This window comes from Protobothrops mucrosquamatus, unplaced genomic scaffold (genome assembly GCF_001527695.2).
Source record: "Protobothrops mucrosquamatus isolate PMUCROS unplaced genomic scaffold, P.Mucros_1.0 scaffold432, whole genome shotgun sequence".
Taxonomy (NCBI): Eukaryota; Metazoa; Chordata; class Lepidosauria; order Squamata; family Viperidae; genus Protobothrops; species Protobothrops mucrosquamatus.
In genome coordinates, this window is record NW_015386757.1 from 517,977 (window position 1) to 538,822 (window position 20,846).

Consider the following 20,846-nt stretch of genomic DNA (forward strand, 5'->3'; position numbering starts at 1 on the left):
GCCGCACCGGAAATAGCCCCTCCCACACCGGAAATAGCCCCTCCCAAATTTTACTTGCATTCCTGTTCTCTAAAGGGGCGGTCCTAGGGTTTGATGAGGGCGTGGCCAGGTTTGAGTTCCGCCACCTTTTCTCCGAGAAAAAAAGCCCTGCAAGCATTTCATTTAAAAGATTGAAGTCTTACTTATTCTTGATAGAAAGATCAATAAACAAAGTGATACCTGGTGTATTATTTGTGCTACTGGAAGCTGTTCTGCATATTTTAAAGGTTCCGCTGCTATTTTGTCCATAACAGTCCTAAAAAAAACCAAATCAGATATTAGAATAACATAGAGAAGAACAAAATCAGACAACAGAAACTATCATTAGCTAACATGCCTGTCCCAAATCAAACTCAAATAATCAGCCATTGAAAAACATACTCAAGCCATGTTTCTAAGTCCCCTTTCTCTTTCTATGCTTCAGTATGTATATATGTATGTGTATGTTTGTGTATGTACACACACACACACACACACACATCAATCTAAATCCTTCCCACTTCAGAAAATTCTTGGAACAGCAGGGAGAAATTTTATCATCTCTAAATAGATGGGTGGCATCACTAGTTTTCCACTGAAAATCAATAGCTACTACTTGCTCAGAAAGATTAACAAAACAATTATTTTCAAGGTTTTGTTTTAAAAGAATAGAAGTAGAACAGCAGAAGAAAGGGAGGGAGGGAGGGAAGAAGGGAGGGATGAAGGCCCAAAAGAGTGCAGATCATATTTCTGATGAGTGCTGGTGGTTACTTTTCTCCAAAATAAAATATTTGTCATTAAAATATTTAGATGAATTATTAACAAAGCTGTGTAATTCTTTACAAGAGATTCTTTGCAAAATGTACTTCATAAAAAGCACTTCTCCTTGAATCATTAAAGCAGCTGCATCGTTTCCTAGACACTGGGATATTATAATAAACATGAAGCCAAATGGCTGTGTGCATACATGCATGTCAAATGGCTACGTGAAAGGACACATGCAGAAACAGCTGAAAAAGCAGTTTTTGCAACAGGAAGACAGTTGCTTTTTTATGCATTCCAGTGTGTTACAAAGCCCCTTGTTGAATTATTTGCCCAGTTGAAATTACTTAAGAGAGTTTCATCTTCATTTATCCACTGAACTGAAAGCATAAACCTTTCCAAAACATGGCCACTTACATGGCAGGAAGAGAAAAAGACTTCTATTAATGTTGCGTTTTATTTGAAACAAACATACTATGTACACAGTTCTACATTTTTATTATGTTGTCAGCTACATTAAGCAGCATGGTAAGATATAAATACCTTTAAAATCCTATATGAATTAAGAAAATTAATATTGCAATTCTTTTCTTTCATTGAGACTAAAAGAATTCTACATTTGTAAAAATTTCAACCTCCTGTGTAAGAAAAAAATATTTCAAGTGAAAAAAAGGCAATGAAAAGAAGTCACTGAACCATTTCAAATGGGAAGCATTATTTCAAAGCTTCTTTCCTCCTGCTCAGTTTGAGTGCTTTCTGCAAAAAAAAGAGATACCACAATTTTCTTTTAATGGTCAGTTATGAACTTTAAATGTAAAAGCCAATCAGAATATACAGTAAGAGTTGGAAATAGCCTGAGTAATATTACTAACCACTGTAAGATTTCTGCACAATATCTTAAATTATTATAGGGGTTCTGCATTCTCATTGAATGCCAACTGTGATTACCCTGCCTACTAGGTCAAGATCTGCATTCTTCATCTTTATTAGGAAACAACAGTATAGTGTTTATGTAAATCAGCTGAGAACCCAGGATTTTTTTTCTACAACGGAGAGAGAATGGAAGACTTAAGGTCCAGCATGTGGCCTTAAATTAAAGCCTTTTGATATGTTTTAACTATATAGTATTAGAGCTAGGCCTTGCTGGTCTCTTTTTTTTCCCCAGTGAGGTTGCTAGGTAACTGCTAAGTTATTTTCCCAGTGGGAAATGGCATGCACTGTCTCTCCCACTGAAATGATCCCACCTGAGCCAAAAGAGACTTCTCCAACTTTCCTACCTCCTGATACACTGAACTAAAACTATAATTACCTCAGTCAACGTGGATTAGTTCAGCCTGACTCTGAATCAGAGAGCCCACAGATACACTTAGTTTGATAACCTGAAACGTGAATTTATTGCAATTATCTACAGGGCTATGAAATGGATGGAGGGGTAGATGGATGGACAGATGCAATTTGCTTCGTCCTGATCTCAAAATCAATGTTCATCCTGGAATAGCAGAGTTGCACCGTCAGGACAGCATCACTGTGTACTGCACCAATTATAAACTTGCGGGTCCTCTCTAAAGGTAGCTTCAGTGCAATGGAGTAGTTCAAATGGGAGGTTATCATCACTACTGACTGAAACTATCAATTCATCTAGTAAGAGAATCACTGTAACATAGTTTTCTTTGTTCCCACCCATAGATACTACTGTTGAGTCTTGAGCAGGATACCATAACTGATGGTACTGAATAGAACCAAGAGGTTGCACACCTCCCATTTAAGTCCTGGTAAAGGTCATTAACAGAGTAACCAATACCATTTCTGTCCCATGAATTGCAATGGCTTCATGTAAAGTTTAAAAAGTGGGGATAGAGAATCAAATTCCAAGGAAACCCAAAAAGGAATTGTCTCCAGATCAGCCTCTCCTCCCTTAGTATCTTGCTCCAGGAAGGCCTACTGTAAAATATTCCAAATCTACAGTAAAATATTTCCTCTAATCTCCAGCTCTTGCAGGCAGTCTTGAAGGATACTAAACTCAATGATACTGAATACTTCTTTCATAGCTATCAACATCATCCTCTCCTCAAGTGAGGCCATGATAGTCTTCTGGTTCCATGTAGTTAAGTCTTCTTCAGGCCTACCGGTAGGTCCAGCCCAAGATAACAGAGGTAATTCTAAAGAACACTCTATTACTGTATCTGCATCAAAGTCTAAGAGTCAAAAGAAGTCCCAAATAACATGATCAGACATTGCAGTCACTGCCAGGTACAAAGAATCACTACCATTTGTAAGGTTGCAGCATAGATGATTTATTCAAGTCTATATACAAGAATCTGGTGAATTAAAGTTCAACACTAGATTGGTGCCAGATAAAGGTCAATGGAATTCAGGAGGGAGTGGACTTGGAAAGCTTGTGGGAATGCAATGACTCTAAATTGATGACATGTTTATCTCCACCTGCTCTTCTCATACAGACTCACTACATCAGACTCTTACAGCCACCACATCTCTGGAGAATCAAGACTATGGCAAATAGCAACCTAAACTGCAAAATCTGATATAAACTGGTCACAACAGTCAGATAAGACCTACTGATCTGTCCTCAAAAAGGAATAAGCATCCCCAGCAAAGAAGACTGGCAGCTATTCTCTTGATGTAATAAGACAGAAATAATTATCCTTCACCTCTTTTAAATTCGTTTTTTAACAGACTGCAATTACAAGATGGAAAAAAAAAAACCTAAGCTCTCTCAAGTAACATTCCTGGTGAATTTAGAAGTTCTGTCAACAAACCAAAAGGGAGGGAAAATCATATCTCATTCTGAAAATTGCAGTTGGCTACAGTTGCTTATAACATGTAAAATTGCCATCTACTGAAGAATAATGGGAAATATTCTCTTTTTTTCAAGTTGCTTGCATTTGGGATATAATCAATTCCGTTCTCTATGTGCACTGTCATTTACTTTCTCCCTGCTGTTAATACGGTCTTTATTAACAAGATGAGGAAAAAATATTTATTAAAAATAAAGCTACTGTTTCAAGAGTGCTACATTATACAAAGAGCCCTATCAAAATGAAGATGTCAATTTAAAGTCTTCAAACAGCATGAAAACAGCACTTCGCATATCCATTAGTAGTAACTAATGAAGTTCTATTTATAACTTTGTCCAACATTACTGAAAGTAAACCACTCAATTTACTTCAAGGATAATTGCTCTGGAAAACAAGTGATCTAATGTACTCTCAATTTAAAGGTTGTTTTTAAATTTTATTTTAGACAGCATGCTGGCTTAAAACACAACCTTATGCAACTTTACTTTGGCGAGAGTCAAATGTAGTTCTACTTTACAGCTGATAAGCGTTTTCAATCAGATGAGCATCTCTTGCTGAAAATGCTATAAGAAAGAAAGGTCTGCTTATCTTGAAAGAAAATTGCACAACCAAGTGTTTGTGCTGCTGTTTGAAAACCCTCTAGAGGTGCATTTTAATATAGCAAGTGCTCTCTAACAACCCAAAGATTTACAAAAGGTTTAGGAAATTTGAGAGCTATCTGAGATGAGAGAATCATAATTCCTTAGAATGCAGCATGCCTCACTCGGGAGATTGTAGTTGATTTTTAATAATTCAAAACCTACAGTCGCTCGTATCTCGGTAAATAATCTGTGTATTATTTTTTATAAAATTAATGATAATATACTTGCTCTGCAAAACAATGCCGAGATTTAATGAAGTATTTGTAGCATCTTTTTATCACTGTTTGATGGTGCTAGATTTTTTTGCTGAAGCTTTTTACTTTGCAGTTTATCATTTCAATTATTCTGGTGACACATTTTTTCAGGTCAATGTATACCCTACTTATACCCTTTGCCTCCAGATTTTACACAATTTGTTTACTTGTGTGTATTTGAAATAAATATCACTCAATATAGTTTGTGACTAAAGTCTGTAGATAATATTAAATTGAAAAGCATAGAACAATCTTAAATCCTACAATATAATACAGAAAATGCATTTTCTTTTGATTGGTCTCTTAGGGACCAAATGCTAAGCACTTTTTAGCCATATAATAACCACAGTCCAGCACATTCAGCACATCCTACACATAAAGCCTATAATTCAATTAAAGGTTTTTCAATTGATCAATAATCTTGATTTAAACTAAATAATTAAATCACATAGTAATAAATAAACTTAACATACTTAATGGATCTCTGCCTATTTATAATGTTAAATTTATTTTGGTAGTGAAAGAGATCTCAAGCAAAAAATAGAGAAGCAGTGAGATTTATTTCAATGAAAACCTGCAATATATCACTCAATTAACTTGTTTCCTTACCAGTTAAGTCTACAAGGTAAGATTATAATTAACAAGATTTTATACACTAGAACTATAAACAGTTATCTGCAATCTTTGGTCACACCATTCATTCATGCATTCATTCATTCATTCATTCTCCTATTAATTATGGAGTAATTTAATGTAAAATTGTTCCATAAGTGTCCTATTTTCTAAGGAACTTACAGTGTTCTAAACCAATCACTAAAGGGAGATATTCTTATGTTAAATTTAACATGAAAACAAACTATCTCCCTTTGACATAGTAGCCCTTGTGTCACTTGATTTGCTAACAATAGAAATTAGAAAATACAAAACATACAAATATATTTCCATATTTGGTTGACACCCAAGCCCAAAAATCTTTATTCCGATTATATTTACTTTAAAAACATTTCCATATTCTCATCCTACGTGGGTACTTGCAATCTAGAAGAAAAATGTAGATGGTACCACTTGTTTCCTTTTTTCATTTGTAGTAATTTACATATGTATGTTATATATCTCTGCTATGTTAATTTAAAAATCCAGAAATATCCTCTCGCTTGAGAACAGAAAAACTTAATTTTCTTAATAAATCTCAGCAAAATCAGGTGCTCGGTATTAAGTGGAAGAAATACTCTTCCACTACTATTTTTTATTTTTTTTAAAAAAACACAATATCATCATATTTCCAAAGTTCATTTGATCTGGAGAACAGAAAGCAACACAACTTGATCATAAAGTTAGCAATTCTTCTCCCTTTTGCAAACCTCCTTCCTCACTCTTTTCTATTTAGTAAAAAATGTACTTTCATAAATAATCAGATGTAGCTATAAAACTGCAGTGCTACAGGAAAGAAAACACGTCTTTGAAATATTACCATCTGCACTGTGACTTTGCAATCAGGCATAGTTAAATCTCAACAAAGTCTTAGTCTAAACATGAGTTTCAGGCAAGGAATAGTTTCAGATAGCTGTTTGCCAAGCTGTACAATCAAACTGCATAGTAGTTATCAGATCAGAATATCTATTAGCAAACAAGAAGATTATTTGGGCCTTTCAACTTAGAATTAAATGATCAGAAAGAAAGATAACTGTAGAAATTTGACTAGGAAATGAAAGAAGTAGAAAGAAGAACAAAAGGTTATAGAAAGAAAAAAGACAGAATAGTCTAACTGGGCCACAGTCCAAAACAATTATTTGCATTGAGGCCCGTGTAAATGTGTACATTTCAAGTTTTTGATTTTATAACAATATGTTCAAAAACACCAGCAAAAGGCAGATAAAATTATATATAGATGAAAACTTCTGATTTTAAAGTCTCAAGGCATACTAAGAAAGGTTGTACCTCCCATTTAGAGATAGAAGAAAAACATGGAAGGAATGTGAAAACAAATTCCCTAATGTTAGTCCCTGGTGGCAGCTGCTCACTATGTAAATAAAAACAAGAGTTTAAAAAAATCACAAACATCTTTTATAAGACCAAAAAGTGCCTTCATCCTTTTGAATATGAGAGAGAGAAAGTTTACATGGACCATAATATAATCATATTTCAGACTTTCAGGCATCAGGCACTATACCTTTAGAAGAGTTATTTGGGATTTTTCCAACGGCGTCTAGCCCCAAGAATTCACAAGCATAGGGTTTCCTGCCTGAGCAGGGGTTGGACTAGATGACCTCCAAGGACCCTTCCAACTTTACTATTATTATTGTTGTTGTTGTTGTTGTTGTTGTTATTATTATTATTATTATTATTATTATATACACAACACACACATCATCCTGTCTCAGGGGACGTTGAAAAATCTAGGTCCTGAGGATGAGCCAATTGAAAAGAAGGAAAGAAATCTGAAGAAATTTGATAGCTGTGAGAAAATAAATCTTGCAAATGTATTTTAGAGAAATACTTCTTAAAGAGCAAGCTAATGTGCAGGCATAACAAAAAGGGAAATATTGCTAAAAGGCCTCTTTTGCATTCATAACCAGTTCCATTAAGTGAATGCTATGCATTATGTGAAACATAGTATTATACTAACTGAATAGTGCTATTTTGAACATTCTCAGTACATGTACACATTATATATTCCATGGCAATTCTAAGCAATTGGACCTAATGCAATTTTGCATTTGACTGGTATCTAAATGCTCATTGTACCTGGAGAACAATGTGTTTGGCTCCATGTGGTTCTGTAAACAATTCCCTCAAGTTCTCAAAAAACGCTTTATTGAAGCAAAAGCAATTCCTATAGCAATATATCATGTTCCTATCTCCAACAAATCAATAGATTCTCACTCATATTTTATTTGGTTCTCAAGAGCAGCATTAAAAAAAAAAATCCAAAACCAGAACTTAAACTCCATTTAAAAAAACCTGACATATTACAGATGATGCTTATAAGTACATATTTTGGACAACACTAATACAAGAGGATCTTTCATCCAATCCTTAGGAATGTTGAAAACTACCTTATGCTGAATCATATCTAGCCCAAAATTCTTATTTTGGGAGCATTTCAGAAAGGGCTTTTTCTATACCAGGGGTAGGCAACCTTGGCTCTTTTATGACTCGTGGACTTCAACTCCCAGAATTCCTGAGCCAGCCGTGATGAGGGGAAAGGGAGAGGTTTCCAAGCTGAGCCATGTTGGCTCAGGAATTCTGGGAGTTGAAGTCCACCAGTCATAAAGGGGCCAAGGTTGCCTACCCCTGTTCTATACCTACCTGGAATCACTGGCAACTACCAAGACAGACCCTCATTTTTCATGGGAAAATGGAACCAATTAAGTGCCAAACACTTGTTCTATCACTGGGCTTCCTTGCTTCTGGACACAATTTTTTTTCAGATGCTCTCAGTATTTACTGCAATTGAGCTTTTCATTTGTCTCTATAATTATGGTCACTTAAGACTTTCCCTTATTATGAAATTAGCAAACTGGTTAAGAGAAAACCTGTTCAGCCTTAACCTGACCTGGAAGGTCCTGGCATCAATTTTCTAAAGTATGCAATGCAGTAAACAGTAATTGCCTTAAGAACACTTTCTGGTGGAAAAATGGATGTCAGAATATTCTACAACAGTCCAAATTAAGTTCACCGTGACAATGTCAAAGAAGTTAATCTACAGAAAACAACATCATATCACCTCATATGGTTGAAAAATAGTACTTTTAACTCCATGTAAATATACCCATTTCCAAATAAAGAGATTAGTAAAGAATGCTAAAATAATAAAAAAAAAAATTTAGGAATGCTCTTCTGGACTGTCCAAACTGACTGCATGGTAACATTCCCAGCATATGTAGGCCGTTGAGTATTACGTGATACTGTAAGTCAAGAAATAAAGGGAGAATTAAAATAATAACTATTACAGTAATGTACAATTCAGTAGATGAATAAAAGGTTTACAAAATGTAATTGTGTGACCTTTATATTTAAATGCTTTCTTCCCAGAATAACTTCTTGAGTTCAAAGGCAGAGAAATTACTTCTTAAAAACCAAAAATGGGATTTAGCAATTTGCAAAATGACTACCCATAAAGTTATGGTAGGCAATTTCCAAATATTCAGACACAGCAGATCACAACTAACTGCCCTTAGAACAAAGTCACATATTTTGCATTACCAAATTATATACATTCATACTTCACACTTTTCAGGTAGAAGACTTTTCAAAGAAAAGGGCATTTCTTTGAGAGAAGAAGGGAATCAATTTCTCTATTTCTCCTTCAGAAAACAGCTTGAGGGTGTGTGTGTTTTTTTAAAAAAATTCCTATAGCTCAGCCTCTTCTATTGTTTGGATAAATTTCTAGAGATAAAGTACATTTAATTTTAAAAATGGTTTTGAAAATATATGCATTAACATAAGCTTTTAACATTCGCTGCTTCTGCCTCTTGTACAATTAATATTAAACTTAACATTTATCTGTTTTCCGCATTTAAGTCATGCTCTCTTAGACAGTTACAACCACTAAATAATATGTTGGTAAGGCACATGAACTGCACATGAACTGCAAAAAAACAATGTTTTAAGAAAGACTGGAATTCCAGTTCAGGCACAAAATACACACACAATCCATATTGCACTTTATTTAGTATGTTATTCCTTTGTTTGTTCCACATATATATTGCAGATTTACATGGTTTTGTAAATGTCAATATACCAACATTTCTTTGCTGCTCCTTTTCGTATAAAAATATGAAATGACATTAATACTTACAGTGTAACTCACAGATTAAACAAACAATGGAACAATTGAAGATAAACCGCACATATGTTCAGGGAAAGAATCCAAAATGAGCAAACACAATGAGAAAACTGTCTAAATATTTTGTTTTCTTTTGATCAATTATGTGCTGTCAAGCTTGCCATCATCTCTTTTTCCTATATATAATTTTTGTTAAATTAAAATCACATAAAAAGAAAAAAAGAAAGGAAAGAAAAAACAAGAAGTGCAAGAAAAAGTTGGGGAAAAAATAGAAAAAATCTGAAGTGGCTTCCATTATTTCTGCATAGCAATTATAAATTTCTTTGTTATTTGTACATCCCTTTTATTTATTAAGACATTATCCAGTTTCTTTTCTATGTCCATCACATCATTCTTGTAGTCTCTAATTTTTAAATCTACTTTCAAATCAATCTCAATCTTGTCAAATAAAACTTCTTCCATGACATCGTTTAAACACAGTGCACCTATAGAGGCAGACATTCCTAAAATTAACTCCTGAATCCATTGCTCAAAAATATCCTTCAATATGTTGAGCATTAAAATATTTCGCTTAATTCTGCATTTGTAAATCGTTCTTCTCCTTTAACTGTAATCTTTAGTTCTCTATAGTATCCAATATTTAAATTTTTATCTTAATATGTTTTTTAAGAAGAATTCAAAAAGCCATTTCTGTAGAAATGGCTAAGATTTCTGCTTATTTAAAGGATCAAACACAGGAAAGATACATTTCGGTTTGGAGAAGATGGATAGATTATATTCAGAATAAATATGGGACTGAAAAGTTCCATTTGGTGTTTGAGTAAATTTTACAGTATTGTTATTGTGAATATTTTATTATATTTTTTATATTTTTTATTATATTTTATTATATTGATATTATTCTTATTTTGAGTAGTAATTTTGTTTAATAATTAAGTTGATTATTTGTTATTGTGTTTAATTTTAAATTATCTAAATTTATCTTAAAAGGGAGTTAAAGTGTGTTATAGATTTGGTTACATAATTAGTTGGAATATGTTATTTAGATTATGATTAATATATTTGTAACCCTGTGAAGAGCTCTGGGAAGTGGGGGGGTGGGGGGGTTTGGGGGGGAAGGGGAAAAAAAAAGCAAAGCATTTTCCACCGGGAAGGATTCTTATAATTAATTTCAAAATCTTATTTAAAATGTATGTGGACCCTTAAGTCCATTTGTAACTTTCTAAAATCAACCATTTAATCTCCTTGCTATTTACTCCCTCCCTAAAGTTTTTTTTTGAAGTCCTTAAACTTATATTTAAAACTTTTATTGCTAATAATCAAAGGAAACTCATCAGGTGCGGTAAAACCAAATATTTCTAATACATGAAAAGCAGTTAACAAGCAATTTCTGAAAGTGATTAGCAAATGACATATGCAAAGGCAGTGTCCTTTTAAAGACACTAATTATGGCTTGAAGAAAATGTCTATGCCAGTGGTGGCGAACCTATGGCACGCGTGCCAGAGGCGGCACTCGGAGCCCTCTCTGTGGGCACGCGCACCGTTGCCCCAACCCCGTGGCCCCATCTCACCAGCAGCCCCCCAGAGGAGAGTCGCCCTGAGCGTGGCCCACGCGGAGCAACACAGCCAAGAACATGGCAGCTAGGCAGTGGGGACAAGACTCCGCCTTCGTGCCGTCGTATGCAGTTGATTCTGTGGGGCGCAGGCAGAGGATGTGGCTGCCATGGCGCTGCTGGGCCGCCTGGGCGATCTGTGGCAGGCTGTGGAGGCGGTGGGTGGCCCTGCGGGCAGGCGGGGCCAGGGGCAGGGTGGAGGTGAGGTGGGGGCGGAGTGGGCAGGGTGGGGGCAGGGCCTGTTTTTGGGCACTCGGTCTCTAAAAGGTTTGCCATCACTGGTCTATGCCCTTATCTCCCAGAGCTGTAAATCCCCAGTGATACTGTCTTGTGGTCTCCTCATAAGGAGTTATGTCTAAGGCACTAAAGAAGTCCTCTCCTTGTCCAAAGGGTTAATTGTTTATTCCACCATGGTCATCAGCTTCACTTTTTCCAGAGCCATTTTCAATTTACCATTTTTTCCCCTGGAAATCCTCTAAAATGGGAAGTCCAGGTTGTAATGTACTCCCTATGCAGAAAAATTACTTTTTGAGAGTATTTCTATATATATGAACAGTCTGCTGATTTCCATAAACCTTTTTAAAAAATTACAACCCTAATCTCAGCTAAGGGATTCAACTAACAATGGTCATCTTACAAGTATAAAAGGGATACAGTTCTATCACTAGTCATACAAAAATACAGAGGAACAGCAAATCTATGAAAATAAATACCACGGCTCAATAAAATTTTTACAGCATTCGTTCTACGTTCTTATTCTTCAACTGACTCTTGGTCAAAATTGATTATGTTTTTACTGTTATAGCACAGGGAAAGGAACAGAAGCAGAAGCTACAATTTTCAAGCACAGAAATCAAACAAACTGATTCACCTTAATGTTTTATTCCACGCATGTTGACTTACAAGAAGAAATAGTTCATCGCAGCTCTACACTAGATGGGATGTAATCCCACATAATTCAGTACCACACTGAAAATAAATAAGTTGAAAGAGATGAGTATGTCTTCCGAGATAGTTGTATAGATCTTTTGCATGCATTCTGAACCCTCTGGGAAAGGAGATGCTGCCAGAGCGAGAAGAGAATTTTGTCACATATTCACATGAATCTATCAGGTCACAGAACCCACTTACAGAAATATCCTCTACACGGGTGGGAGAAATACCCTGTACCTGGGAAGAAATCCCAAGATGCCTAATGTCCTCAGAGAACCAGCTATTTTAATAGCATTTTCACTGAAATGAATATGTGAAGCTTGGTATGCAGAGTGCATGCGATTGGTAGGCTGGGATTTGAAAATGTGACTGTATCTCTATTTCAATTGATGTATGCTCATGTTCCAAATGAATGCTTGCACAGACCTGCAGGCAAAAATGCCAAAATGAAGTTTCTTAAGAGCTCAGAAGAATCAGCACATGAATAGTATACATGAATACACAAAGGACTGGTACTGTCACTTAAAAACTACGAAGATTTCTCTGTGGCTTAGTCCGATTTGATGAAAAATTGGTGAAAACCACTGGTCTGAAAGGCAAATCTGATCTGTTTAGAAGTGACACTCTAGACCAGACATGTCAAACTTGCGACGTCACGTGACGTCGCGCAACATATCGGAGCTTTTTCTCCATTGCCAGCAATGGGGTGGGCGCGGTTTCCTGGTGACGTGACGTGTCAGGCACACTGGCTGAGGAATTCTGGGAGTTGAAGTCCACAAGTCATAAAAGGGCCAAGTTTGAAGATACCTGCTCTAGACAAACAGAGGCAGCTTCCAAGCAGACTACTGCTCATTAGCCAGCCTTTCCTTTAGCTGCCTGCCTTCATGCTAGCACAGGCCACTAAAATAGCTGAAGCTCCATAATATGGATAAACTGAACAAACATAGGGACAGTGTGGATATGGGACATAGGGGGAAAAAAGGATTTTTCAAAAACCTAGTTGAGGTCCAAGTAAAAAATTTACTCAGCTATGTTGAACTGGCTGAGGAATTCTGGGAGCTGAAGTCCACAAGTCTTAAAGTTGTCAAGGTTGCAGACCCCTGGTTTAGAGGATGCTTTTCTAGAGGAATAAGGCAATTTTTTCTCAGCACCAAAATCTGATTCACCTTCTCAAGGTTTTAAGTAAAAAAAAATACATTCTTGTACTCCCTCCCACCAAAAGTGGTTTTTTTCCCCCCTCCATTCCATTGTGTCCAATTCTCAAAGACTGCCCAGACAAATCTCTGCAATTTTCTTGGCTAGATTTTTCAGAGATGGTTTACCATTGCCTCCTTCCTAGGGCTGAAAGAAAGGTCACCTAGCTGGCTTTGGGCCCAAGGCAGTACTAGAACTCACGGTTTGCCAATTTCTAGCCTGATGCCTTAACCACTTCCCTAAACCAAGTGTAGTATTTATTTAAGCAGCTATTAAATAGAGGTCGTTCAGAAATGCTTAGCAATATAATAACCAGGGAAATAAGATGAATGAAGAGAACTGAAATCATGATTCCAGCTCCACTACAAACAAAAGTGTAAATGATGGAAGACTGGTTCTAAACGTTTAAAGGAAAAATATTGTATTTATTAAGAGGATTACTAATTAATTCTTCTTGTTGCTTTTATAAAACAGATTGGTTATGACTAGCCAGGTTGGTTCTCAGGCCTGACATCATGGGGTGTAAAAAATGGACTAGCCCAAAGTCACCCACCAATCTTTCATGCCTAAAACAGGACTCCTGAATTTTTAGTCTGATACCTTAACCACTACTAAACTGGTTCTCTGCTTTATTCCTCATATCCCTTCAGGTCTTAGGAAGACCCTTTGATTTCACACATCATTAAATGTCCCATTTAACCATGATTTTCTAAATAAACTACAGTTCACTACATTCATATACAGTGCCACTGAGGTTTGAAAGGCGAAGATGGATTTGCAAACCACAATGCCTAATTTCATGTGAACCAAAACAAGCAAATTGTATTAAGTTTTAATGCAATATCTAAACCAAATGCCCCAAGGTATACCTGTACAAGTATCTGGAAGGAAAGTAATGCTCTCCTTTGAGCGGTGTGCTGGCTTAGAAGTGGAGCTCTTGCCTCACAATCAGGAGTCTGTGAGTTCAATCCTAGGTAGCAGCAGATATTTCTCTCTGGGTGCAAAGAGAAAAGTATCTGCTGTGAGCTCCATGTAGGCATCAGGAAGGGCATTCAACCAGTAAATGCTCATCTTATTTCAGTCGTCCCGACTCCACCCTGATGCAAGGGATTACAGGGTTATTAAAAAAAGTAATTCCTTTATCATTACCACTGTTGTTCTAGAAGAGTTGGTAAAAACAAGAATTAACGGGAAAGTTGGATTAAGGAAATACGGCAAAGGAGACAGTCTTTCTTTCATTCAGCTGCCTTGGAAAATTACAGGCAGTCCTCGACTTACAACTGATTGGTTAGTGACTGTTCAAAGTTTCAACAGACTTTCCAAGGGCTACCTATCATCTGGATGCCTCCCCCCCTGTTCTGATGCCTGCCCCCCCTGTGATCACGTGATAATATTTTAGGCGCTCAGCAATTGGCTCGTATTTATGCCTGTTTGCAGCATCCAGCAGTAATGTGATCATGGTTTACAACTGTTTTTGTTGGAAACAGGTGTTTACTTACGGTTTCTACATCCATTGTAGACAATGGATTCAATTCACTACTACCATGTTCGCTTAATGACCACAATGATTCATTTAACCACCACAGCAAAAAAGGTTATAAAATTGGATGCAGTTATGTGGTGACCTGCTTAATGACTGACACAACTTGATACAACTTATGATGCTAATTCCAGGCTCAAATATGGTCATAAGCTGAGGACTACCTGTAAGTGAATCGCTTTCTAACTTCCAAGGAAACTAAATCAGATCATTTCTACATCAGTCAAAGATGTAGAATATTCAATGATTCTTGCTCATTTCTATTAAAGTACTCGTCTGGTTTACACGGACAAGATATTTAATTAGTTTAAACCTCTTTTTTGCACCCTGGTTAATATCTCTGATTTGGTTGCTAAATATGATTTTTTACTTCTGTGCAGTTTCCGAAGTTATTTAAAGAAAGACTTATTTTGATGTCATAAATTACAACGTTACATTAGAACTTCAGTTCAGCTCTGTTTTGTTTCAAATAGATTTCATTATTCCTTCACTCCTATTTGATGTTTATTTCAAAACCATGTAGTAATTTGCAATATAGACTTTATTCTTTTATATCATAGTCTATGTCCTAAAAATTGCTTGAGAAAAAGAATATAATAAAAAACATGGTGGTAATACAGGTTCATTTTCTTCTGTTAAATACATAATCAGTGCTCATACATGCTATGTAGTCATATTTTCCCTCTTTTATATTGTTCTCCCCCCCTTAAGCACTAGTAGTTGCTATGGTAACAGTAGATTTTCTCCTCTTTCCAAGTTCATCCAGGTGCCATCAACTTCAATAACTATTATTTTTGCAAAATCACAGCTAGTCCAGAGCAATTGTTTGCTGATGAAAGTATGGTTATCTATCAAGAACTCATGTATTCATTCTAATGAAAGGAGAAGTATTAATTGCTATTTACTAAGAATTGGCAACACAATTTAGCCAAAAAAAGAAAGAAAATTCTCATTGCTCAATTTAATCATCTAATCCTATTCAAAGGTTACTTCAAATGAATTGTAGCACTGTTTGCAAAAGAAACATGTCTCATTCAACCAGGATGCAACTCAGGAATGGCCATATACAGCTTCTCCAATAACAGTTAGCCAGTAAGCCAAGAGTAAGGAATGCTGTTCACCTCTGATGTAAACTCTTGGTACTCAAGATGTAATGAGCATATTAATATCCATCTAATAATATAGAAAAAGAATTGCTCTCTGCACCAGGACACACAACCTTGTCTTGTCTTGGGGTTAATCACTCATTTTTCCTCCTAAGTCTTTCAGCAACCCCAGATCAAACAAGTGTGATTGTGTCACATGAATATCTCTGAAGGAGAAGGATTGTTTGAAGCTATGTAAAATTAATGGAAGAGGAACAGATTTTTTTAAAGGGTAAAACTGAAGTGTTAAGTCCATCAAGGACTAATTGTGCTTGTTGTTACAGTCAAAAATTGTGCTACCATTAGCTAATTTGCTGCTGAATTCCAAAGAATGTGTTCATCAGGAACCTATGAGACTAGTGCAACTTATAATCTATCAACCTTTGTTTTAGACATTAACATACATCCAACACATATATATGCTCAGCCCAGATCTACACCAGCACTTATCAAAAGGAGGGCATGGCTAGCATGTGTACAACATCTAATATCTGCTATGCTAGTACAGGTAGTTCTTGGTTTATGACTATTCTTAGTAACTATTTGAAGTTACGATGTACCCTTCCCAAACAATACTTATGACCCAATTTCAAAGTTACAATAGCTGCACACATACCCTGCATTCACACGGCTGCATTTCAAGTGCTTGGCAACTGCTTACAGGCATTTGCAGCATCCTGCAGCCAAATGACTGCAATTTTCAAAGTTTTTTGCCACTTTCCAGCATTTATTTCTAGTTTCCAGCACAAAAGAAAAAGCCATTGGATGAAATGAAATGGATTCACTTAACGACTATAGTATTTGTTTAATGACTATGCACATAGAATGCTCTGCATTTTTTTGTGTAGAAGGAAATATAGGCTAGGCTGCCTTCTCAGGTATTGGGCGTGCCACCCTATCTCCCAAAAGGATAAAGTTTGATCTCATAAAATTTGGGCAAATGATAAAATATGAAAGCGGTGAGTAACTAAATGGTAAGCCACGTAGGCTTAGGCTGAGTTCAGTTCAGCAAAGTTACTGTATGATTCAGACAGTGTTTACCCAGAAGGAATTATGTTCATCACACTCATATGAGAAAGTCATCACCATTTAATATACAGAATGACTTTGCTCAGTTGCAAATAACAGAACAACAGAACTAAGACTATACTATTGTGACAGAAGTAAATTTAAATTATATGCACTATGCCGGGAGTGTCAAACTGCCAGCCTGTGGGCCAGTTGCATCATGTGGAGGCTGCACCCACGCCAGCTCTGGCAATGCGAAAGTCACGATACATCGCGACACATCATGTGACGCGGCGAGTTTCATACCTGCACATACCTGCACTATGCTAATAAAAACAACTCCTGGACAAGCACTTCATAATTCATAAAGTCTGCACTATTGCAAAAGGAGTCCTATGATAGACAAAACTATGCATCCTGCCTGATTACATGATAATTATTTCTACATGTTTAATGTCTGTATATGTCAGGCAACAGATTTTGCCTCAAAGACAAACTGGCATTTTGAAAGACTTTAACCTCACTTCTCAGGGAAGAAATAAATTATTTCATGTGTTTTTACTACCAAAAACAAACTTTTATTCCCTTTTTAGTTGAGAATTAGAAACCAAAGGATAAGTACGAAAAAAATTCCATTTGGCTTAAATTATAAAAATTAGCTACATATTTATTTTATTTTATTTTATTTTATTTTATTTTATTTTATTTTATTTTATTTTATTTATTATTTTATTTTATTTTATTTTATTTTATTTTATTTTATTTTTATTTTATTTTTATTTTATTTTATTATTTCACTTCATTTCATCATTTCATTTCATTTCATTTTATTATTTTATTTTATTATTTTATTTTATTTTATTTATTTCACATTGCCATCTATCTCATAACATTGACTCTGGGCAGCAGAGAAAGTTAAAACTCAAGACGCTCAAGGTTAAAACATACCTAAAATCATAAAAACTGCATTATCAAGATAACTTACCTAACTTCCTGGCACAAACTTCACACATTTTTAATTAATTTGTATGAAATTTGAAACAGTAGACAAAATACATTACAAGGAATATTTGCTTACAAAAAGTGTTACACGAGGAAGATGTAGGAGATGACCAGGCTGAGCCTGAGGGATGGGTCAAGTGCATCATTAGTCTTGAGTACCTTCACACCCACAAGAAATCTAAGTCCAGCCCACCTTGAATTCCATTGACCCTCATCTACCGCCAATTTGCCTTGACCGTTAGTAGTTCAGATTCCTTGTAGAGACTGTAGGCAAGCAATAAGCCTGTGTTCATTGGAACCACCTTGGCTCCTGATTTCCAGTTTTTGACAGAAAACTGGGTATCAAATACTTGTATTAGAGGAAAGTTGTCTTAAAGTACATAATATTTTCACAAAGTCTTTTTTCCAGATTCACAAAAAATGCAAAGGTGAATCAAAACAAACACAATTTAAAAGTGAGAAATGGACCTAAATGGAAACAGTTGCCAACTCTATGTTTTCAATAGCATAAGAGCTACCTCCAACAGCAATGTTATTGCAAAGTAGGGACTGAGCCCTTTTCAGCTAAACTGGCAACTTCTCCCCCAATGCTATTCTAAAGCACATGCAATAAACCGCAACAATATGATCATGTTATTTACACATGCAAAAGTAGTTCCATATCACCAAGAAGAATGTGAAGTAGCCTGTGGAAGGCACAATAAGAATGTATAACAAAAGACAACAAATTCCTAATGAATCTGGAAATCGATTATTAAGTATTCATGAAGAACTTTATACCAATATGAAAAGATCTGATAGATCCAGACCAGTGCGAAGTCATCCAAGCTGAATCACGTTTTTTTCTCTCTGGATCAAAAAGCCCACCATAATAAGCAACATGCAAATGATGTGACAGCTGATGAATCATACCAGCCAAATACAAAAATGTAATCTGTCATAGTGCTTGATTTTTCTTTGCATGCCAAATATAAGCTACTCATTTGCTATCTCTGTCATCATCAAACATCACCCATCATCTGCTCCATAGGCTCATTAAAAAATAAATCCACAGATTTATTCATAACGTAACAGCTTGTGAGATTTGTTGATATTTCCTGTTTTAAGTTAATTAATCTTTTGAAAGAAACTGATTAAATGAAGCTTTTTTCAAAATAAAAGATAACCAAAACTTCTCCTTTTCATCTTGAAAAAACATTATTGCATATGAGACAAAAGGATACTGGTAACATGTTTGGAATCCACTAAAATGTTATATAAATGCTAAACATTATCATTACATTAAAAAAATTATATACCCAAAATAACAAATTCAGTACTGTGATTTCCCCAGTGCTAATCAAAATGATTAAGATATCCCTGAATTTATTAAGCCATGCAGTAAAACATGTCTATACAAGATTCAAGACAAGAATAAGCATAATCATTTTGAACAACACAATTTTAGCATCCCCATTTCTCATAATATGTGTAACAAAAAGAGCAATAACTTTTTATCTTCAACACTGCATGAATAATTACTTTATACATAATTTAGATTATCCCACACATGCAGCTAAGAATGGAAGCAGCTTTTCTGCAGCTACTGAGGCTTGAACAAACATTGTTTTATATGGATACAAAGCAAACATTTCAAATGGCAATCAACAATAAATTCCATTTAAGAACTAGACCAACTGCAGGAAAGAGGAGCAAAACTATACACAGTTGCTTTACGCCAACAACTTCGACAAATCTAGACACTGACCATTGACTTCAAAAGACTTCTCTGATCTTGTGAGTCTGCATGTCCATTTTTAATGTCTGAATAAACCAACTGTCTATCATAATAGACAACATTTGTCAAAATCTCCTCCTCTACAATTTAGCAACTTTATGCCTAAAAATAAATTCTGGTCTGGGTAATTCAGGGTAAACTAGTTTAGGAAGCTGGAAACCGGCATTAGATTATCCTGTATCTTCTAACTTAATTTTAGGCCAGAATTCTTTTTTGCCATTCTAATGGCCATACGAACATTCATATTCTTTGACACTATTAAGAGCCATTTCATTTGGAAGGCTACAGCCTGAAGACAGTCAACTAACAAACTCTAGGCTAACTCTAGCAGCTAAGGCCTTAAATTAGAAGGATTTTCTGATGCCAGTGATGGAGCTTCAAAGGAAAATTTGCATGGGTTTTGGCTTTACTTCAAGACAGTTTCCTGCAAAAAGTAGGATTTTTTTCTCTCAGCTTTAAATTTTGTGTTCAATTCCTTGACAAGCAGCAACACACGATGAATCATGCAAGACGCCCACTATACTAACAGAGGCTTGCTTTATCTAAATGTTTTTCACAAAGACACTTTCCATCATGCACCCACACAGCCTGCAGATTTGAAATGGTACATCTGAAAGCCTGACATACCACCTTTGAGAAAACTGGGTGTCTTTTTGACAGCAAAGGAATAAAAAAGGTTATATTTTTTATAACTGAAATGTCTCAGTGGGTGACTGTTCTGCTCCAATTCCCCAGATAAAATTTAGACCTCCAGGCAGTGGTCTTCATTGCTATTCTGTACTAGTGAGAGGATAGATTCTTAAATAACCAACAGAAAATGTTCAGCTGGTAGCTGCAAAGCCTGACTACTATACTACTCCCAAGTTAAGATAAACCCTATATTATATAGATGTTATTACTGCACTACTCAGAGAAACTAAAGATAATCCATAAATTGCTAGATACACACAGAGAAAATGGTCTCCAATTCAGACAGAATTAGTGTTAGTTAGACTTCAAAGAGTTCCCGAAATAAAGCTGCAATGATAATTCTATATGCAAGAGAGAAGCAAAATACAGTCAGATACACTTTGTATTTTTATGCTTGCTTGAGATGTTTATATGTAATTATAGTTATTAAATTAATGTGTGTCATTCCATAATCCTGTTTTGTATGCTTTTCCTTCCCTCTATCCTCATGCAATTCATATATACATTTTCTCCGTTGACATAAACTCATACTGCCAGCTGAAGTTATTGACACAAAACAATATAAAAAAATTACAGAGTGTGCACATTTGAGAAAATACAATCAAAGTGATCGTTTAATGAAAACATATCAGTAGTTTAGCTGGACTATAATTTTTGAACCTGA

General features: G+C 35.6%; 1 protein-coding gene across 1 annotated transcript in view; it reads right to left on the bottom strand.

Moving 5' to 3' along the window:
• The window catches only part of PIGK (phosphatidylinositol glycan anchor biosynthesis class K), a 101,265-nt gene that overhangs the window by 38,750 nt on the left and 41,669 nt on the right, over positions 1 to 20,846 (bottom strand). The window contains exon 10 of the mRNA XM_015816348.1: positions 220 to 295. Within this exon, the coding sequence (XP_015671834.1) occupies positions 220 to 295 (76 nt within the window). The remainder of the gene's footprint in view (positions 1 to 219; positions 296 to 20,846) is intronic.